The sequence below is a fragment of the Choristoneura fumiferana genome, chromosome 5 (genome assembly GCF_025370935.1).
Source record: "Choristoneura fumiferana chromosome 5, NRCan_CFum_1, whole genome shotgun sequence".
Lineage (NCBI taxonomy): Eukaryota > Metazoa > Arthropoda > Insecta > Lepidoptera > Tortricidae > Choristoneura > Choristoneura fumiferana.
The window spans coordinates 8,406,105-8,422,876 of NC_133476.1; the positions used below are offsets into that span (position 1 = coordinate 8,406,105).

General features: G+C 39.8%; 2 protein-coding genes across 6 annotated transcripts in view; both read left to right on the forward strand.

The window, feature by feature from the left end:
• EcR (Ecdysone receptor) overlaps window positions 1-9,195 on the forward strand; it is a 289,167-nt gene extending 279,972 nt beyond the window's left edge. For 3 of the 4 annotated variants that reach the window (XM_074087735.1, XM_074087734.1, XM_074087733.1), the window contains 6 exons: window positions 515-685; window positions 1,539-1,831; window positions 2,323-2,487; window positions 2,950-3,108; window positions 3,453-3,675; window positions 4,012-9,195. In XM_074087735.1, the coding sequence (XP_073943836.1) occupies window positions 515-685; window positions 1,539-1,831; window positions 2,323-2,487; window positions 2,950-3,108; window positions 3,453-3,675; window positions 4,012-4,310 (1,310 nt within the window). In that variant the 3' untranslated portion in view covers window positions 4,311-9,195. The remainder of the gene's footprint in view (window positions 1-514; window positions 686-1,538; window positions 1,832-2,322; window positions 2,488-2,949; window positions 3,109-3,452; window positions 3,676-4,011) is intronic. The other variant, XR_012451397.1, reaches the window with a different exon arrangement.
• Window positions 9,196-10,466: 1,271 nt separating this feature from the next.
• On the forward strand, window positions 10,467-16,016 carry LOC141428042 (uncharacterized). Of its 2 annotated transcripts, none has more exons than XM_074087738.1 (5): window positions 10,467-10,610; window positions 10,668-10,955; window positions 12,519-12,713; window positions 13,155-13,406; window positions 14,620-16,016. In XM_074087738.1, exons 1-5 carry the CDS (start codon window positions 10,550-10,552, stop codon window positions 14,817-14,819), a joined length of 996 nt encoding a protein of 331 aa, XP_073943839.1. In that variant the 5' UTR covers window positions 10,467-10,549; the 3' UTR covers window positions 14,820-16,016. The 2 variants fall into 2 exon arrangements, with proteins under 2 accessions (XP_073943839.1, XP_073943840.1); XM_074087739.1 differs by having other exon boundaries at window positions 10,689-10,955.
• The last annotated feature ends 756 nt before the right edge of the window (window positions 16,017-16,772 follow it).

Consider the following 16,772-nt stretch of genomic DNA (forward strand, 5'->3'; position numbering starts at 1 on the left):
AAATTTATATCATAATCTGCATTGAGGTGTTGTGTTAAGAAATGGGAATATTGGAATAAAAGTAGCCTATGTGTTATTTCAGACATTCAGCTATCTATCTACATACCAAATTTCACGAAGCCCAGCGTAATCTGGCGCGCGGCAATGAATGGGTAAAGCCAAAAGCTTTACAGACTGCAATGCAGGATAATGAATAGATTTATTTTTCCCTGAATGGCAACACTGGCATAGATAATAGATCGCTCGTTGTTGGCTCGTAATTCGAACTTGTGATTTTATTTTGCTTAATATACAAAATGTACACACCCAATATCATATTTTCTCAAGTTTTCGCGATTCCCTAGGTCAAAGAATCGAATTGCTTTAAAATTCCAGAGAAATAATGCGTTGTTTGAGAGGAACGTATCAAAATGGTGTTGTAGAGCGCCATCCTGCTCTGTCTCGTTTTTTTGTCCCGTTCTGGCGGTTCACTTTTATATTAATAATATTAACATATCTTTTTACTTTGGTACAGGCCGTGAGGAACTGTCGCCAGCTTCAAGTATAAATGGGTGCAGTACAGATGGCGAGGCACGACGTCAGAAGAAGGGCCCTGCGCCCCGTCAGCAAGAGGAACTGTGTCTGGTATGCGGGGACAGAGCCTCCGGATACCACTACAATGCGCTCACGTGTGAAGGGTGTAAAGGTAAGATAACAGAATTACGCGCACGTACAATTACATACCCCGAAATGGGCCGCATCCATTAGGGACTCCTTATTCCGTATGAACGTAGGTGTAACCTTCATTATTGTTACGACGCCGCACGACTCCTGTTACTAAGCTAGACATTACATTGTTTGTCCTTGCCCTGCTTGATCGCCCACGAACGTGCCAATTCAGTGCTGAATTGGCGCATTGTGTCGACGTGGCTGTTGTAAGCTGCGCGTGCATTTTGTATTCATATAGTCGAGACGAGACGTCACAATAGCTGTCTGCACCGCGTCTACCTCTTGATTCTCTGACGCCTATCGGGCATCGGCGCCAACCTTCACCGGAATATAGCCCTAGCTTCATCATTTGATAGACAGCAGAACTCACTTCAAAGCTGGCCGTTGAAACATTAGAGCTCGAAGTACAACAGTCATTTTTATAGTTCAGTTATGAAATTCTACGTCCAGATTTCTAATGTAACTGTCCCAAATAAAAAAAAGAGAAACCTCCCTACGTATCGTACTAAGACACACGAGACTTATGAAGTCAGTGTCCTAAAATGTATCCGGCATTTATTCTGAATCAGATTCATTTGAATATCACTTTGGCCTCTAATTTTCTTGCACGTAGCTATAAGATCATTGCTACCGAAACCACGGCCGTGCACGCGCTGTCAATGACCCTTGCCTTTCAGCCAACCTTTGCGTAGGAACGTATTTGTTTCGAAGTACCAATACATTGAGATAACAATACGTTTCGCAAAAACAATCAAGTCATAATTTGCGACTACCTATAAGGAAAAAATATGATTGCACAATGTAATAAAAATACTTATTTCTATTTCCAGGGTTCTTCAGACGGAGTGTTACCAAAAATGCGGTTTATATTTGTAAATTCGGTCACGCTTGCGAAATGGACATGTACATGCGACGGAAATGCCAGGAGTGCCGCCTGAAGAAGTGCTTAGCTGTAGGCATGAGGCCTGAGTGCGTAGTACCCGAGACTCAGTGCGCCATGAAGCGGAAAGAGAAGAAAGCACAGAAGGAGAAGGACAAACTGCCTGTCAGCACGACGACGGTGGACGACCACATGCCGCCCATTATGCAGTGTGAACCTCCACCTCCTGAAGCAGCAAGGATTGTAAGTCACAGTTTCTAAAAAAAGCATAGGTACACTAAATAAATTGTTCTAATATTCAGTGGTCCACGTGTTTAGTCTTTTTATCGACCGCAATATCTGGTGTGACAAGACCTTAAACTATTTTGGAACGGGCACGGGCACATATACTTAAACATATTAAGGGAACGCCTGTATTTATAAAATGTCAATCTAATCAGGCTTTGTTTTGCGGGGTATGTCTATGAATGTAATTTTCCGCAACCACACTTGGAAGATGACAAATGCCATGTATGATGGATGAATATATATTCACATGCAAAGCCCCAAACCCACCAACTGCTTCCAAATAGATCAATATTATCCTAAAGCACAGACCCAACCGTCTCAACCGTCAACAAACTCGCGTGTCGTTTGTTTATACCACGTCCTTTTTAAGGATTGAACTCTCGACCAATTTAACTAATTAGGTATTTCATTTGTTTGCTTTCTACACGAAGCCAATTTCTTTTCAGCACGAAGTGGTCCCAAGGTTTCTCTCCGACAAGCTGTTGGAGACAAACCGGCAGAAAAACATCCCCCAGTTGACAGCCAACCAGCAGTTCCTTATCGCCAGGCTCATCTGGTACCAGGACGGGTACGAGCAGCCTTCTGATGAAGATTTGAAGAGGATTACGCAGGTAATGTGTCACTAATAACTTACATGAAACCAGCTTTTACAAATACCATAAAATATTAAGCGGTGCTTCTCTAACTTATATAGTCCTTTAAAGCTCGCGTAGTTCTCAATTACGCTGGTTATGGAAGCGAAAACAATCTTAGAGGCTCTTCTAATGGTTCATGAACGTTCGATTATTTCGTTCAAACTCAGATTCATGGCATCATTGCCATGGCCTCGTACAGTCACCTGAATTAATATCTGCCACAGCGACGTGTGCAATAATATCTGACACGACCTACCAACCCTAGAAAAAGAGTCATATCTGATATTTATGTACCTACACTTTGTCAGATATTGGTGCTGGTGATTGCATATATTTATTGCCATCCGAGATACGTTAATATTTTGCAGACAGTAGAGGCTTTTGAAATTCTCGATTTACAAGGCTTTGGCACGAGTTCCATTAATGATACTATTTCAGACGTGGCAGCAAGCGGACGATGAAAACGAAGAGTCGGACACTCCCTTCCGCCAGATCACAGAGATGACTATCCTCACGGTCCAACTTATCGTGGAGTTCGCGAAGGGATTGCCAGGGTTCGCCAAGATCTCGCAGCCTGATCAAATTACGCTGCTTAAGGTAATAATTACAACAAATTATATTATTTTGCTAGCCTGCAACCCTAAATTGTTCTTAACAAAGTGACATTCAAAATTTGTTATGTTGTACGTTACAGACAGACACATAGCGCTCAAACTTATAACACCCCTCTTTTTGCGTCGGGGGTTAAAAATGAAAATAAATACAAATACACAGAAAGGAGAGCAAAGGCGACAATGATAATAATGACATTGTATTTTGCTTTATAGAATCACATTTTTCTAAAACTAAAACACTAACTTCTAGACTCAACAACAATAACTTCAAGAAGAAGAAGGGTCTTTGAATAATTTTATATACAATATAATCTGTACAATCCACAGGCTTGCTCAAGTGAGGTAATGATGCTCCGAGTCGCGCGACGATACGATGCGGCCTCAGACAGTGTTCTGTTCGCGAACAACCAAGCGTACACTCGCGACAACTACCGCAAGGCTGGCATGGCCTACGTCATCGAGGATCTACTGCACTTCTGCCGGTGCATGTACTCTATGGCGTTGGACAACATCCATTACGCGCTGCTCACGGCTGTCGTCATCTTTTCTGGTAAGTTAAACAGAATCGGAAACGAATGTCAGTATTTACATCATCTTCTTATCAGATGACAAAGGACAGTTGCTAAAAATACTTCTCTCTCAGAAAAAGATCAGCAACTCTGCTCTGCCGCTAGCCCGCTACCCAGCGACTTTGCAGGGGGAGGGGATTATGTAAATGTATTCACCAACAAGAATGCAACTCTTAAACCGTGTTGATGTTACTGATGTATGACTTATGAGAACTATTATGTATTCATCTTCAATAAAAAGACTTTGAATAAAGAAGTGAACATTTTGAGATTTCGACCCGCCACAAAGCTTAATAGTTAATCCTTGCCCGTTTCAGACCGGCCAGGGTTGGAGCAGCCGCAACTGGTGGAAGAGATCCAGCGGTACTACCTGAATACGCTCCGCATCTATATCCTGAACCAGCTGAGCGGGTCGGCGCGTTCGTCCGTCATATACGGCAAGATCCTCTCAATCCTCTCTGAGCTACGCACGCTCGGCATGCAAAACTCCAACATGTGCATCTCCCTCAAGCTCAAGAACAGAAAGCTGCCGCCTTTCCTCGAGGAGATCTGGGATGTGGCGGACATGTCGCACACCCAACCGCCGCCTATCCTCGAGTCCCCCACGAATCTCTAGCCCCTGCGCGCACGCATCGCCGATGCCGCGTCCGGCCGCGGCCTGCTCTGAGCGGCCGCCGGCGACGCCGCGCCACCGAGGAGAGAACGCTCATAGACTGGCTAGTTTTAGTGAAGTGCACGGACACTTTAGTCGGACGTGATGAATGTATTTATAAGGATTGTGCAAATTTTAAAACACTTAAGAAGAGCGCCAGCGCGCTCCCTTTCGTATGTATTCGGTGACCGACGACGAATGCGCGGGAGATTAGTGAATATATGTGTTGTTGAACGTTTGGAGAATATATATTTAGTGTTGATCGTTGGGCGGCGGCGCGAGTCGCCGCTGCCGCTTATTTCATTGACGACTGGATACTGAGTTGGTCACTCGGATACGACTGTATGATAAGACTTCGTCAATAAGTACACCTCCTAAATTAATCATACGTACATACACTACGAGAGTTTATAGAGAAAAAAGTAATATATGAAGAATGTTTCTATTGGATGAAAAGTTAAATAGTTATGTTTATTTATTTACCAAAATTAACTATACGTTGATTGACCTTTTCGACTTATATATAATTATATATATATATATTGTGATGAGCCGCTGCGCCGGTTCGTTTGTATTTAGTGTATGTCAGACATGTTATCTTTAGTTCAGATTCATGTTCCAGTGTCCTGTGCCCGCGTCCCTCGATTAGACGAGTAATTATAATTTATTGCTGTGATTACATTTTAACATGTTAAAATATCTTACTTAGGCGGAAATAAGTGTGTCTTATTACGTATATAAATTCTACTGCCGTCGGTTGCTTTCATAAAAGCATTTGGAGTCTCGTCTCTCTGTTAAGGTACCTTTGTAATAAATAATAAATATTCGTTTCTGATTTGACATTCGCAGCGCCCAAGTTGCACTTAGTCGCGCTTGCTAACAAGTTGACACATAGCCGCAGTACAACATTCTCACACTATACACCTCAATAATTAGAAATAATTATAAACCATAACATGTAATCGTCACTGCTTTGTTTTACAAATATTTTGCTTGAAACAAATGCATAGAAACACGTAATGTGTGTGTCGTATTTATTTTTCTAATTAAGGAATATGGAGGCAGGTTTGACTGTTTCACTACTCATAACTTTGACTATTGAAATACTTAAATTATTTAAACTTTTTCTACTTATTAAATACATGCAGTTGCGTGCATGATAAAGGCAGCTGTTATGTAGGTTCAAAAGTGTATAGCGAGGTAGTGGTTGAAAAAATTATCCCTAGATGTTTATTTGGTTGTCTGATTAGCTACACGTTCAGATTCTCTGTAGTAATTTTTTCATGAAGTACAAACTGGCAGCTAAGTTTTTTTGTGTCTGTAGCTTGAAAAAAAAAGTCAAGTTATACATTTAGCCGAGCTTACTCTATGGGAACAATGTAAGGTAGGCACGAAGTGTTAAAGTCGACATGCACGCAACGCGTATGTAAACAGCTAAGGAAATATACACATCTGCCTCTACTTAAATTAGTAAACTGTAATTATCAAAAAACTGGCTAAGTGCGAGTCAGACTCGTACCCGAAGGGTTCCGTGCCACAATTCAGTTGCCATGACTACTTACTTTTTGCTTTCATTATTTGATATATCCGCCATAATAATATCACTTCTTCCCAGCTTTCCTCTACCAAGCTCTTGGTATAGGCTTCCTTCAACCGCTTCCATTCCAATCCATTTTGAGCAGTGAGTCCAGTTGATGCCCGTCTCCTTTCTCATCATTGTGGTCTATTAAATGGTCTTGTTTGTTGCCATGGCATTCAACCCAGAACAGCTCTGCGCCACGAATCGGTTTTCGGGCTACTTATCCCATTGCCATTTTAGCTGCGCTGTCTTTCTACCAATGTTGACGACTTTGCTGTCCTTTCTGACCCAATAATAATGCACAGTGAACATTTCAGGTGTCTCGTTACTATGGTACAAATGCAACAAGCCCTGTCACAGATAGACAGGCAGACGAAACTTATTAACAAAGTTTCTTTGGCATCATTTGGTTACGGAACCCTAAAATCCCAAAAAGCTAAGTTCTAAGGGTACTTTGTGGTAATGGAGTAATGAAACTGACCCCACACACCAGCTATCACCTATACAGAATGCCTTATTTCGCGGTACCTGTGATGTGTACCTCCATTGTTTAAAAGAAATCATAGTTCTAGGATTAAAAATCAAGAATAGATCTCAATTACCCGTAAGCGTTGCTAATACGTTAGGCATTTAACATTCTGCCGGGCATTCTTATTTTAATCCGTTTAACGCGAATTGTTTTTCGGTTGCTCGCTGAATGTACTGTTCAATGTTTTGTAACTAACAGTGTCCGTCTCTAAGCCTGATGTTGCACAGGCAATGTAACATTAGAACACCGATTTCATTCATAGAATTCACGTTGCATAAGAATAAAACGACGTGTCACCATACATTGTGCGGTAAATTAATATTATTATCTCTAGGTGCGTGTTGAATGTGTCTTCTTTACGATAAAGGGTAAATGCCGCTGTTGTACATTTACAAACACATTTATGTATGTGTGAGGTTTTCGAAACGCATTTCTAATATACGTATGACGTCAGCGTGAGACGATCGGGCTTGCACCGCGGGCCGCGCTAGTGTGCAAAACCATTGTTGGGCATTTTGTTCTAGTAGTAGCGTCTTATTAAACCAAGCACAAACTTTATTAGAGTGTCTTAGGTGTAGTTACAAGGGGCGATATTGTTAACGAACACACTGCCATTAATCGTGTATTCATGGTGCGATGTATGTGTGAGATCATTAGCTGGTTTTTCTATTGGATTTTTAGTTGTTGTGAATGTAAAAAAGACAGTCTTTATCTAACTTTACGCTACGAAACGATGCCTTATAACTGAGATGTGGCCGTAAGCAGCGTGAGCCCCTTACGAGGCACATCCCGAGTCTGTGACAAATATAACTGCCATTCGTTAAGTAATAGTTATACATACATGATTCGATCCGACGCGTAAGTAGTCGCATAGCTTCGTAGTTTTCGGCTTCCGTCGGTGCACAGCCGGTCGTATTTGATACATATTATTCAATTTCTAAATTGTAATAGAATTATTAAGTATGTAATAATGTTACATGAAGAGTAATAAGTAATGAGATACCCTAATATAATTTGTGTCTTAGCTGGTAATGAAATATTAGTATGGTAATAAGTTTGTATCGCATATTGGGATAATAATGTGAAAGTGAGACGGCACTCGAGCAGTAAGGCATGGGCGGCGGAGTGACAGGGACAGACGGCGGGGGCGAGACAGAGAGGGTGTTCGATAAGACTGGGCGAGGAAGCAGGAAAGTTCGACCGTTGCAACCTGTTGCACTTCTTCATTGCCTTCTGAAACTATTTAATTTTTTACAGTGACTAGTAGGTATTGTAGTGACCAAACGTGGCACATCCAGTCTAATACAAAGTGTGGACTAAATTATTGGGGGGTCTACGTCGTTTCCATTGAAATGTTGTACATAGGTACCTTTAGATTCTATCGTCATATGTTTAACATATGTTTAATTTTATTCATCTAAGAAAGTACAGATGGCTGTTGTTATTTTTATATTATTTGGGTAGAAGTATATTTTTTGTAAATGACCTCTGTATTTATCTTTTGTAAGCTTTGTAAGCCATAGGGACTTAGATAAGTGTACGAGCTACGAACATTGTGATTGCAAATTTCTTTTAATTTGTATTTACGGCGATATTTTTGCTCTACGAGAATAATTTTAATTTTCATTTCGAAGGATTTTTTCTTAATAATTTTTGTTACTTCAGAGTGCAATATGTACAAATATTTACATATTAAATATTAATGTACAGTCAATTTTTAGTTTTAATGTGTCAACGCAATATCTTTCGCTATCATTCGTTGAATGTACACTGTAAGGCATAATACGGTATCACAAGTGGGTTGCGGTCGCAACGTTCACTCACACTGTTGTGTTTGTCTAATACTTAAGTAATTAATTTTATATAGAAGGACTAGGTGATCTTTGTATTTAAATTTGCTAATTTTTGGTAGCAGATTAGATTTGTTTACTTGTATAAGATGAATAATGTACATTTTGAATTGATTTTAAAGTGATTTAGTTGTTATTTAGTAACGAATTGTCTTATTAGGTGTAACTGGCAGCCTCGTGGACGGGCTCCGAGTCCACTGATACCAGTGTGATTGTGCAATGTCGTTTAGAACAATTGGGTACTGCGCGGCCGGCGCCCGCGCAACCGCGACCACGGCCTAGGCCTGGACACGTACAGTGCCTCTTAAGACCTGCTCTTCACTTTGACCAACATCTTCGCCAACTGTTACTCGGTTATACAATAGAATGAACATCATGTACTTCCATCTGTCTGTATAACTACGTCCCAGCGAAGATATTGGCCAACGAGAAGAATTGGCTTAAGGCCTAGACCGTCGCGGTGCGAACCGCTGCGCCGGCGCCGAGCCGCCACTAAGGCTAACTCACCAACACACTTCTAGTGCCACGTCGAACGATATGTGAAGGCTGATAGTAAGCTATAAGGGCCCATTCCGTGTTCATTGAAACACAATTTCGTATATTATTTCATAACTTACTGTCCGCAATAATTACTCATTTCCTCGTCATACTTACTTTGCCTTAGTAATTGTTTACCCTCTGTTTTGTATGATTTAAATGCAGTGGTGGGGCGAATTAGATATAGGGAACAGACATGACGATATGTTAAATTTTAGAGAGTCAACTTTTATAAAAGATAACTACAAAACAAACCAAGAAATGGTGTGTACAAAATGAGGAAATTTGTATGAAACATTGTTATGCGAATAAACTTACACCTCAAGATAAATATATTAAAAATTATAAAAAATATCCTCGTCTTTTTATTTATGCCTTTTTAATTCCGCCTAACTCAAGGGTTTCATGAAAAATATCAATAAAACTAGCTTCATTGGGAAACTAATCATGTGATCACTACTCTTATTTTGAAAGTACCTACCTACACAATCATATGGTTAATCTGGGTTATAAATTATATGTGTGCCAAATTTCATCCAAATCCTTTTACGTTTTTGCGTGTAAAGAAATCCAAATTTACACATTTATAACATTGGGGTGTATTAACTGAGCCAGCTACAGTAGTTGCTGTGCAAGTTGCGAAAAGTTTCCAAAAAGTTCTCTGAAAATTCTGGAATTTTCACGTGAAATACAGGAAATTTAAATTTAAGAATTGTTTGTACTTACGAAAAATTCCGCCATTTTAAAAAGTTTCCTTTGGCACATCAGTACTTAGTAGTCGCCATCGAAAACATCACAGCTCTGGGTGTTTAAAAATATCGATGAGCCCGTCCGTTTTACCAAAAGGGCGTGTAGATGGCGCTAGTATTCTTAAATAACTAAATGAGCCAATCGCAAGCAAGACTAACGACAAACAGACCTCACGATACTAACGCCATCTACAGAGTCCCCACGTGAATCAGACCAAGAAACAAAAAGCGATTCACATACTGTCCCACGTAGAAAGACCAAAAAAAGTAACCAATAAGTGGAAAACAGAAAAACCCGAACTTAACAGTTTGGGTTAACATATCATTTTAAGGCATTATGCAAAGGCAAACAGTAATTCCCACCGTACCTTTTCTTATTATATTAGCAGTCGATCGTATCTTCTGTTATCTTCTTACTGCTCTATATTTGTGAAAACAGATGCTATATATGTACCTATTTACTAAATGAACCATGCATAGATAGTATACGTACGTACCTCAGTATAAATATGTAGATATCTAAGTAGATAAGGCCCGTCATTGATAGGGTCGTTTTATTTTTTTGACACTAGCTGTTGCCAGCGACCCCTTCTACGAAGAATTTGCTTTCCGTTATTCCGCACCAATTATGCAATTTTTTGGGATAAAAAAAGCCACGTGCAGCAACCAGAGACATGTTTAACGATTCCCCACGGGAAATTACAAACAAGCTACCTACTACCACAAACTTTCACATTTATAACATTAGTAGAATAGCAGAGTCCTGAGTAAATTTTAAGAACCAAAATGGTATTAAGTCCGACCGGTTTAGTAAGACGCATACGAGTAGCTATTATAATTCACCGATTTTCCTGTTATGCTGTTTTGTGTCCGCGACGTCATTATGAGTTCATTGCTCAACGAGTTAGCGCACTGCACGCATGTGTTTGAATTCAGTGACTTGTTTGTTGTGATTAAAAATGTGCACAATCAAAGCCCTTACAGTGTTATTATTAATACAACTTATATCTCACTGTTCGCGTAAGTATTTGCTAAAAGTTTCACCGTTTGGAACAAAGGAATACATAATAATTATAGCACCAAATTATTCGCTTCTAGATGGGCAGCCGCGCCAAAAGTTCTTCCGTAAAGACTACACTTTTTTGGAAGACTCTCAGGCTTTCTATAAAATCCACACTATACATAAGACATGGCAGGATGCCAAGAAGCGGTGTCAGATGGAAGGAGCGAGCTTGTTCTATGCTGAGGATGAAATAGAAGCTGATGCTGTCCAGGGCTTATGGAACAAAACGCAGCCACAGTTCGCGTGGGTGTATGTTGGCATCTCGGATTTGCTGGCGAAGGGAGTGTTTGAAACAGTTGACGGTCAGTATCTAATAATTGTAATTAATTAATAACCGTATTCTTACTTCGGGAACTCCCCCACAATATACTATAAGAATGAGGCAGTTCCTTTGAATATTGTCTTTATAAATTTATGGATATGAGCGATGTCTTAATGTGACGAAGATTGTTAATTAATTTGTCAATTTACCTACCTGTAGGGAGATATTTAAGACGTAGAAGTAGATTATAAAACGCTTTATATTATGTTGTTATGCGAAGTACCTACTTCATAGTGTCCAAACAAAGTTTTCCCTATTTTCGAGGTACGGTCGAGGACTTTAATTCATGAGCCACCATGGAACCTTTTCAAAAGAAAAGTCATTACGATTTTCCTTGCAAATTAATGCGATGTCACTATGACGTTACTGTGAAATACGTGTTCCATAGTTCCATAGTGGCTCATGAGTCCTTCCTTGACCGTACCTATTTTGGAGCAGTTTATTTTTTCTACATTTGTACTTAGTTAGGTAGGTATCTATTTTGTGTAGGTGCAGTTTTACTACTCGTATATATTGGTAGATTTAAATGTCGTGTCGTATTAGAAAGTTGAATCGTGTCTGAGTATACCTACTATTAATTATTAGTGAATAATTAAATAATTCATGACTACGTGTTATTTCTGATGTAAATAATCAAAAAATAGTGTAAATAAGAGATACATATTCTCGTTTCATTTGGCTTAAAACAAAAGTTTCACTAACTAAATAACTGTAAATCGAGCGCGATGTTTGTATGTAGGTACCCTTTTTAGGCACGCGTTTGAACACAACAACGCCTGATGGCTAGAGGAGGTCTTGAGCCTTACCGTAATATAACTCAGCGGCACAAAATTTGGCCCATTCTACATACATACCTGTTACTGCATACATTTGAGGGCCAAATTTTTTGCCGCTCAGTATATTTTGCACATTGGCGTATCTATTTTTCAGAGGGGCCTGGCCTGGATTTTTGTGCGAATATATCAAGAGATAGAAGTATTATAGAATTTTGAATCGGTAGCCCATTCCCAACATCCTAGGGTGGGCACGCCCCCACCCCCTCCCTATATACGCCTATGATTTTGCAAATGAACAAGTAATATTATTTGTTAAATCAAACACACTAAGAGAATCCAATCTCAAATACCAAAGCGAAAATGAAAACGTAGGTGGTAACCTACGTTTTCATTTTCAGAATGTAACTGATATTTTCGTTTAACTTTCTACGTGGAAAGTAAGACCGCCGGGGAAATTACTGGCACTTGAGGTATCCCATCTTAGACCTCTAGGTTGGCAACGCATCAGGAATACCCCTGGTGTTGCAGATGTTTATGGGCGGTGGTGATCTCTTACCATCAGGAGACCCACTTGCTCGTTTGCCATCCAGTCGATTTTTTTTTTATGTTCATTAATGGACGGAGACGTACTATTTAGGTAGTATATGTATGTATGTATACGCGATATGACGACTAAGAATAAGTGATCTTAATCCAACGTACTAAAATCGTGGGTCAAATATATGATCAGTTCGAATAGATGATCCAACAATTTATGGCACTTACAGGTCGTCCAGTGTTAGACATATATAACAACTGGGGGCAAGGTGAACCCAACGATGCTGATGGCAACGAAGACTGCGTAATTTTACGTCGTGACAACACCCTTAACGATGACAAGTGCGACAGAAAGTACCCCTTCATCTGTAAAAAGAGCCTGCTTTACCTTGATTGGAACACCCTGTGTGATATACCTGACCCAAGTAAGATTCGTCTTCATAAGGAAAACATCCTTTGTGAAATCTATGACCATACCATAGGCACACTACAATGAACAACAATGATGTAGCTGTTTCTCCATCTATTCCCTACCCGCGACTTTTATAAAGTCGTCAATATAATGTATGTTGTGGTATGTGTGGTGTTGTGGCCTACCAATCTCTTTGGAGTTTCCAATAGGTATTCCGCTTTTTGTGCGCGATTGAAAGGTGGCGCTACGGAACATGGAAATCTCAAATGCATTATCAATACCTAAATAATGGCATTGTCATTGTCAACGCTTCGTTTAAGACAAACGGCTACTATTATTTCTAAAATTTACTGACCCTTACTTTTACATAAAATCTTTAAAAGCTTACGTCCGTAAGTATCAGGAACCGACGACAGCTAAAACAGGTTGCTTCTGACACTTTTTACAATTTCAGGTTACGTTTTCAACAAAGATCTCGGCAAATGTTATAAGTTCCATCTGACTCCAATGAACTGGACCGATGCTCACGCGATGTGCAGCATAGAACAGTCGTATTTGGCTATCATCAACAGCCAAGCCGAAGCCGACTATCTGGTCAAGGTCACAGAAGAAGCCCCAAAGAGTAAGATTAAAGGGAACTTCCTAAGCGGGGCAGTTTACTTGGGCTATCACAATAGGGATGATGATGGATGGAAGACTATTAAAGGTATTATTAAGATCAAAGTTAATTAGTTCAACCCCTTTACTGCTTCGTGTTTGAGATAGTGTCTAGTTAAGATTGGTTTTTGGGGTATTTTTGTATTTTTTATTTCAACTCCAAATTTTGTTACTTTTACGGTCATCCGGTAAAACCCATATCGAAAATACAAACTGAAACATAGATGCACAGAAAAACCAGAAAAATAGACCAGCGCTGGGAATCGAACCCAGGTCCTCGGCATTCCGTGCCACGAGCTATACCGCTACATCACCACTGAACAGGGGTACAGACGAATAATTATGATCTATTTTTCTGGTTTTTCTGTGCATCTATGTTTCAGTTTGTATTTTCGATATAGTGCCTAGTGGTTCCACCTATCGAAAGTAGGTACTCGTTGAACCTACCCTAAAAGCGCCTTGCGTTCGGCTTAAGCAAACATAAATGCCGTCTTTCTACTATTGTCATATTATAATACCTTTTTCTGGAGAATATTTACATAGGGTTCTTCATTTGTTGTTGTACCTCATAGGTACCTACTAGCTGGATATTGGAACCAAGTGTTGTTGTTTTATGTATTATTATCTAGAATAGATACGTACCAGTATCACGCGTTAGTTTATTTAAAGCGAATGACTTACACGTAATTATAAACCTGATGTAATAGACTAAAGCAGGGGTTTCTAAACTTTTTTTTCTCGTAGACCTATCTCAAAATTTTGTTGTTTTCGGTACACCCCTACTGCTAATTTGTACCATATTCCCAAACACCTACAACTCCCATTGATTTCACGCCAACGTCCCCTGTTTGGTCTCATGTGAACCCCTGGGGGCCCACCTGGACCACTTTGGGAACCTTTGGACTAAAGTATTGTAATAGGCAAATACAGTAGGGCCTCGGTAATCCGGTGAGGCAAAAACAAGACCCTTTCCGGATTATCGAGGCGTCCGGATTATAGTATGTAATTGACACTGTACGTACTACACGAAAGGCGATAAACAAAAGACTGACGACGCATTGGCTCATGGCAGCCCGCACCTACTCCCGCCCGCCTCCCCCGCGAAGCCCATTGCCCGGCCGGATTACAGCGATCACCGAACAAGCGGGAGTCCGGATTACCGAGGCCCTACTGTATATCGCAAACCTTAGCAATTATTATTCTGAAGAGAGCCTGTAATTAAATGCCAGGCATTTTTTTAAAACACCTCGTAATCTTGCCAGGTACCACTTTAGAAGAAAGCGGCTACACTGGCTGGGGAAACCAGCAGCCAGATGGTGGTGTGAACGAACCATGTGGCTCAATGTTCTACAACGGAAGGCTCAACGATCTCGGCTGTCACCAGAAGTGTTTCTTTATCTGTGAACATGACATAGGACTTCTCAACTCCGCTGTAGAAGAGAGGTTTGGTGTTATGGAATGAAGTTTACGGCGTAGATGATAAATAAGGAGGTTTGATAGATGCAAACAATTAATAGCCAACTATGAACTTAATCACTAAGTACCTAATTATTGCTAAAGTTCATAGGACTGCTCGTGACCACGGGCTGCTGCCGTGATTAACTTCAGAGTGTGCTATTAATTATTATAGAAAATTGCGAAAGGTTAAAATAATTTAAAGCAACTATGCTTGCACTATGTTATGTTCCCCTTTCAATCAAATTTATAGATAGGACTGTGGATGTCTAAAGACCCTCATGATATTATTTGTAATTTTATAAGTAACTTGGTAACCTTTAGGGTACACAAAGGGAGCATCTGTCTATGTGAAATAAATCACATTGAGGGACTGTATCACCGCCCATTGATTAATTTTATTTGACGGATAAATGTGATGCTGTCTCCGTCTATTCGAACAAATCAAACAGAGACGGCATCACATTTATCCGACACATAAATTTAATCAATGGATGGTGAAACAGGGAGTAAATGATCATTGAACTCATAAGTAAGTAAAAAATTGGTCTACACAAAATTGTCATTCAAATTATAGGTACATATACGTAGATGCTTCCGGTCGGTCAGTTCAGTATCCGCCTTCACTTTCAAGTAATTTAACATTACATTTTTAATTGCAACTTGTATTTGTTTAATTGAATGTGAAACTACACTGCATTGTCTACCCTGCATTTTGACATTATGATATTATGTACAGCTGCCATCAGAAATTTCGGCGCGGCCAAGGTGATCAAAAATATCGGAACAGATAACAGAGTGCATGTTCCGATATTTTTGACCACCTTGGTCGCTCAGACACAGAATAGATATAGTATGGCTCAGATAATATATCTGTTAGCGAGTATACATAATATGTTAATGTTTCAAACGACTTATGAAGACGTCGGGTCGAAGGTTATATATGCGAACTGATTGTGGTTTACAGTCTACGCCAATCTCTACCAACTCATTCACATTATTTCATTAATTTAAGAAAAGGTGTCTTTTGGCAGTACTGTTATTCTGTGCTTGTGGTGGGCACATTAAAAATTTTCTTTTACTAATTAAGATAAGAGATTTGAAGAGTAATACAATGTCTCATATTATTTATTTATTAATCAATTATGTGTAAAATATACTCCATTACCTTAAGTCTAAGATAATATATATGTAGTTACACACATTTCCGTTTTTTAATTATTTTACAGTTTATCTAAGTACCTTTTAATATTTGCCTTATAATATAACTTAAAACTACATATAGCATTGCATTTACCAATTTAAGTCAAATAACAGGCCAATATTGATCAATGTAGTTTTTACAAGCGTATATTGCGATGGAGTTGGACGGTGGATTAATTTTCAATTAAATTATTGAACCCAAAACATACACGCATATTCGAACAGATAGACCAGGCGCTTGTACCTCATAATTATAATTGATTTTCAACCATTTTAACTTACGGAAAAGCAACACATGTGGCACAGGTATAAAAAAGGTTAAGCAAGTATGGCTGCTCTAGATTGTTAAATAAAGCAAGAAGAACTTCGATACTTGCCTATGCCTCTGTCTATGTATATGTCGGCGGCCGATCGTAAAATCCGCCAAATCACGAAATTCCTAGGCATATCGTGAAATGGCGCCATTTCATGAATTGGCTAAGAGACATCCGCCATATCGTTTAAAACTCACCGTTTAACGATTTGCCTGGTGACGTTTAGGCAGATCATGAAATTCCTAGGCATATCATGTAACGTCGCCATATCGGTTCTGGCACTTCGCCGGCCGCTGCCGCGGCACGCTCGCTTCGCTCGCTCGGCTCGTGCGTTGTGCTCATAATTCATACTAACCACTCCTCGCTTCGCTCGTCGTACCTAATTTTTTATTTTTTTCGGCATATCACGATGTGCCCGGTATAGAACTAGGAATATCGGCGAA

Bases quoted from the DNA above. Each gene is read 5' to 3' on its own strand.
- LOC141428042 (XM_074087738.1), top strand. From the start codon at position 10,550: ATGTGCACAATCAAAGCCCTTACAGTGTTATTATTAATACAACTTATA. The intron at 10,611-10,667 runs GTAAGTATTTGC...TAATAATTATAG, and splicing joins ACTTATATCTCACTGTTCGC to CACCAAATTATTCGCTTCTA. The intron at 13,407-14,619 runs GTATTATTAAGA...TAATCTTGCCAG, and splicing joins TGGATGGAAGACTATTAAAG to GTACCACTTTAGAAGAAAGC.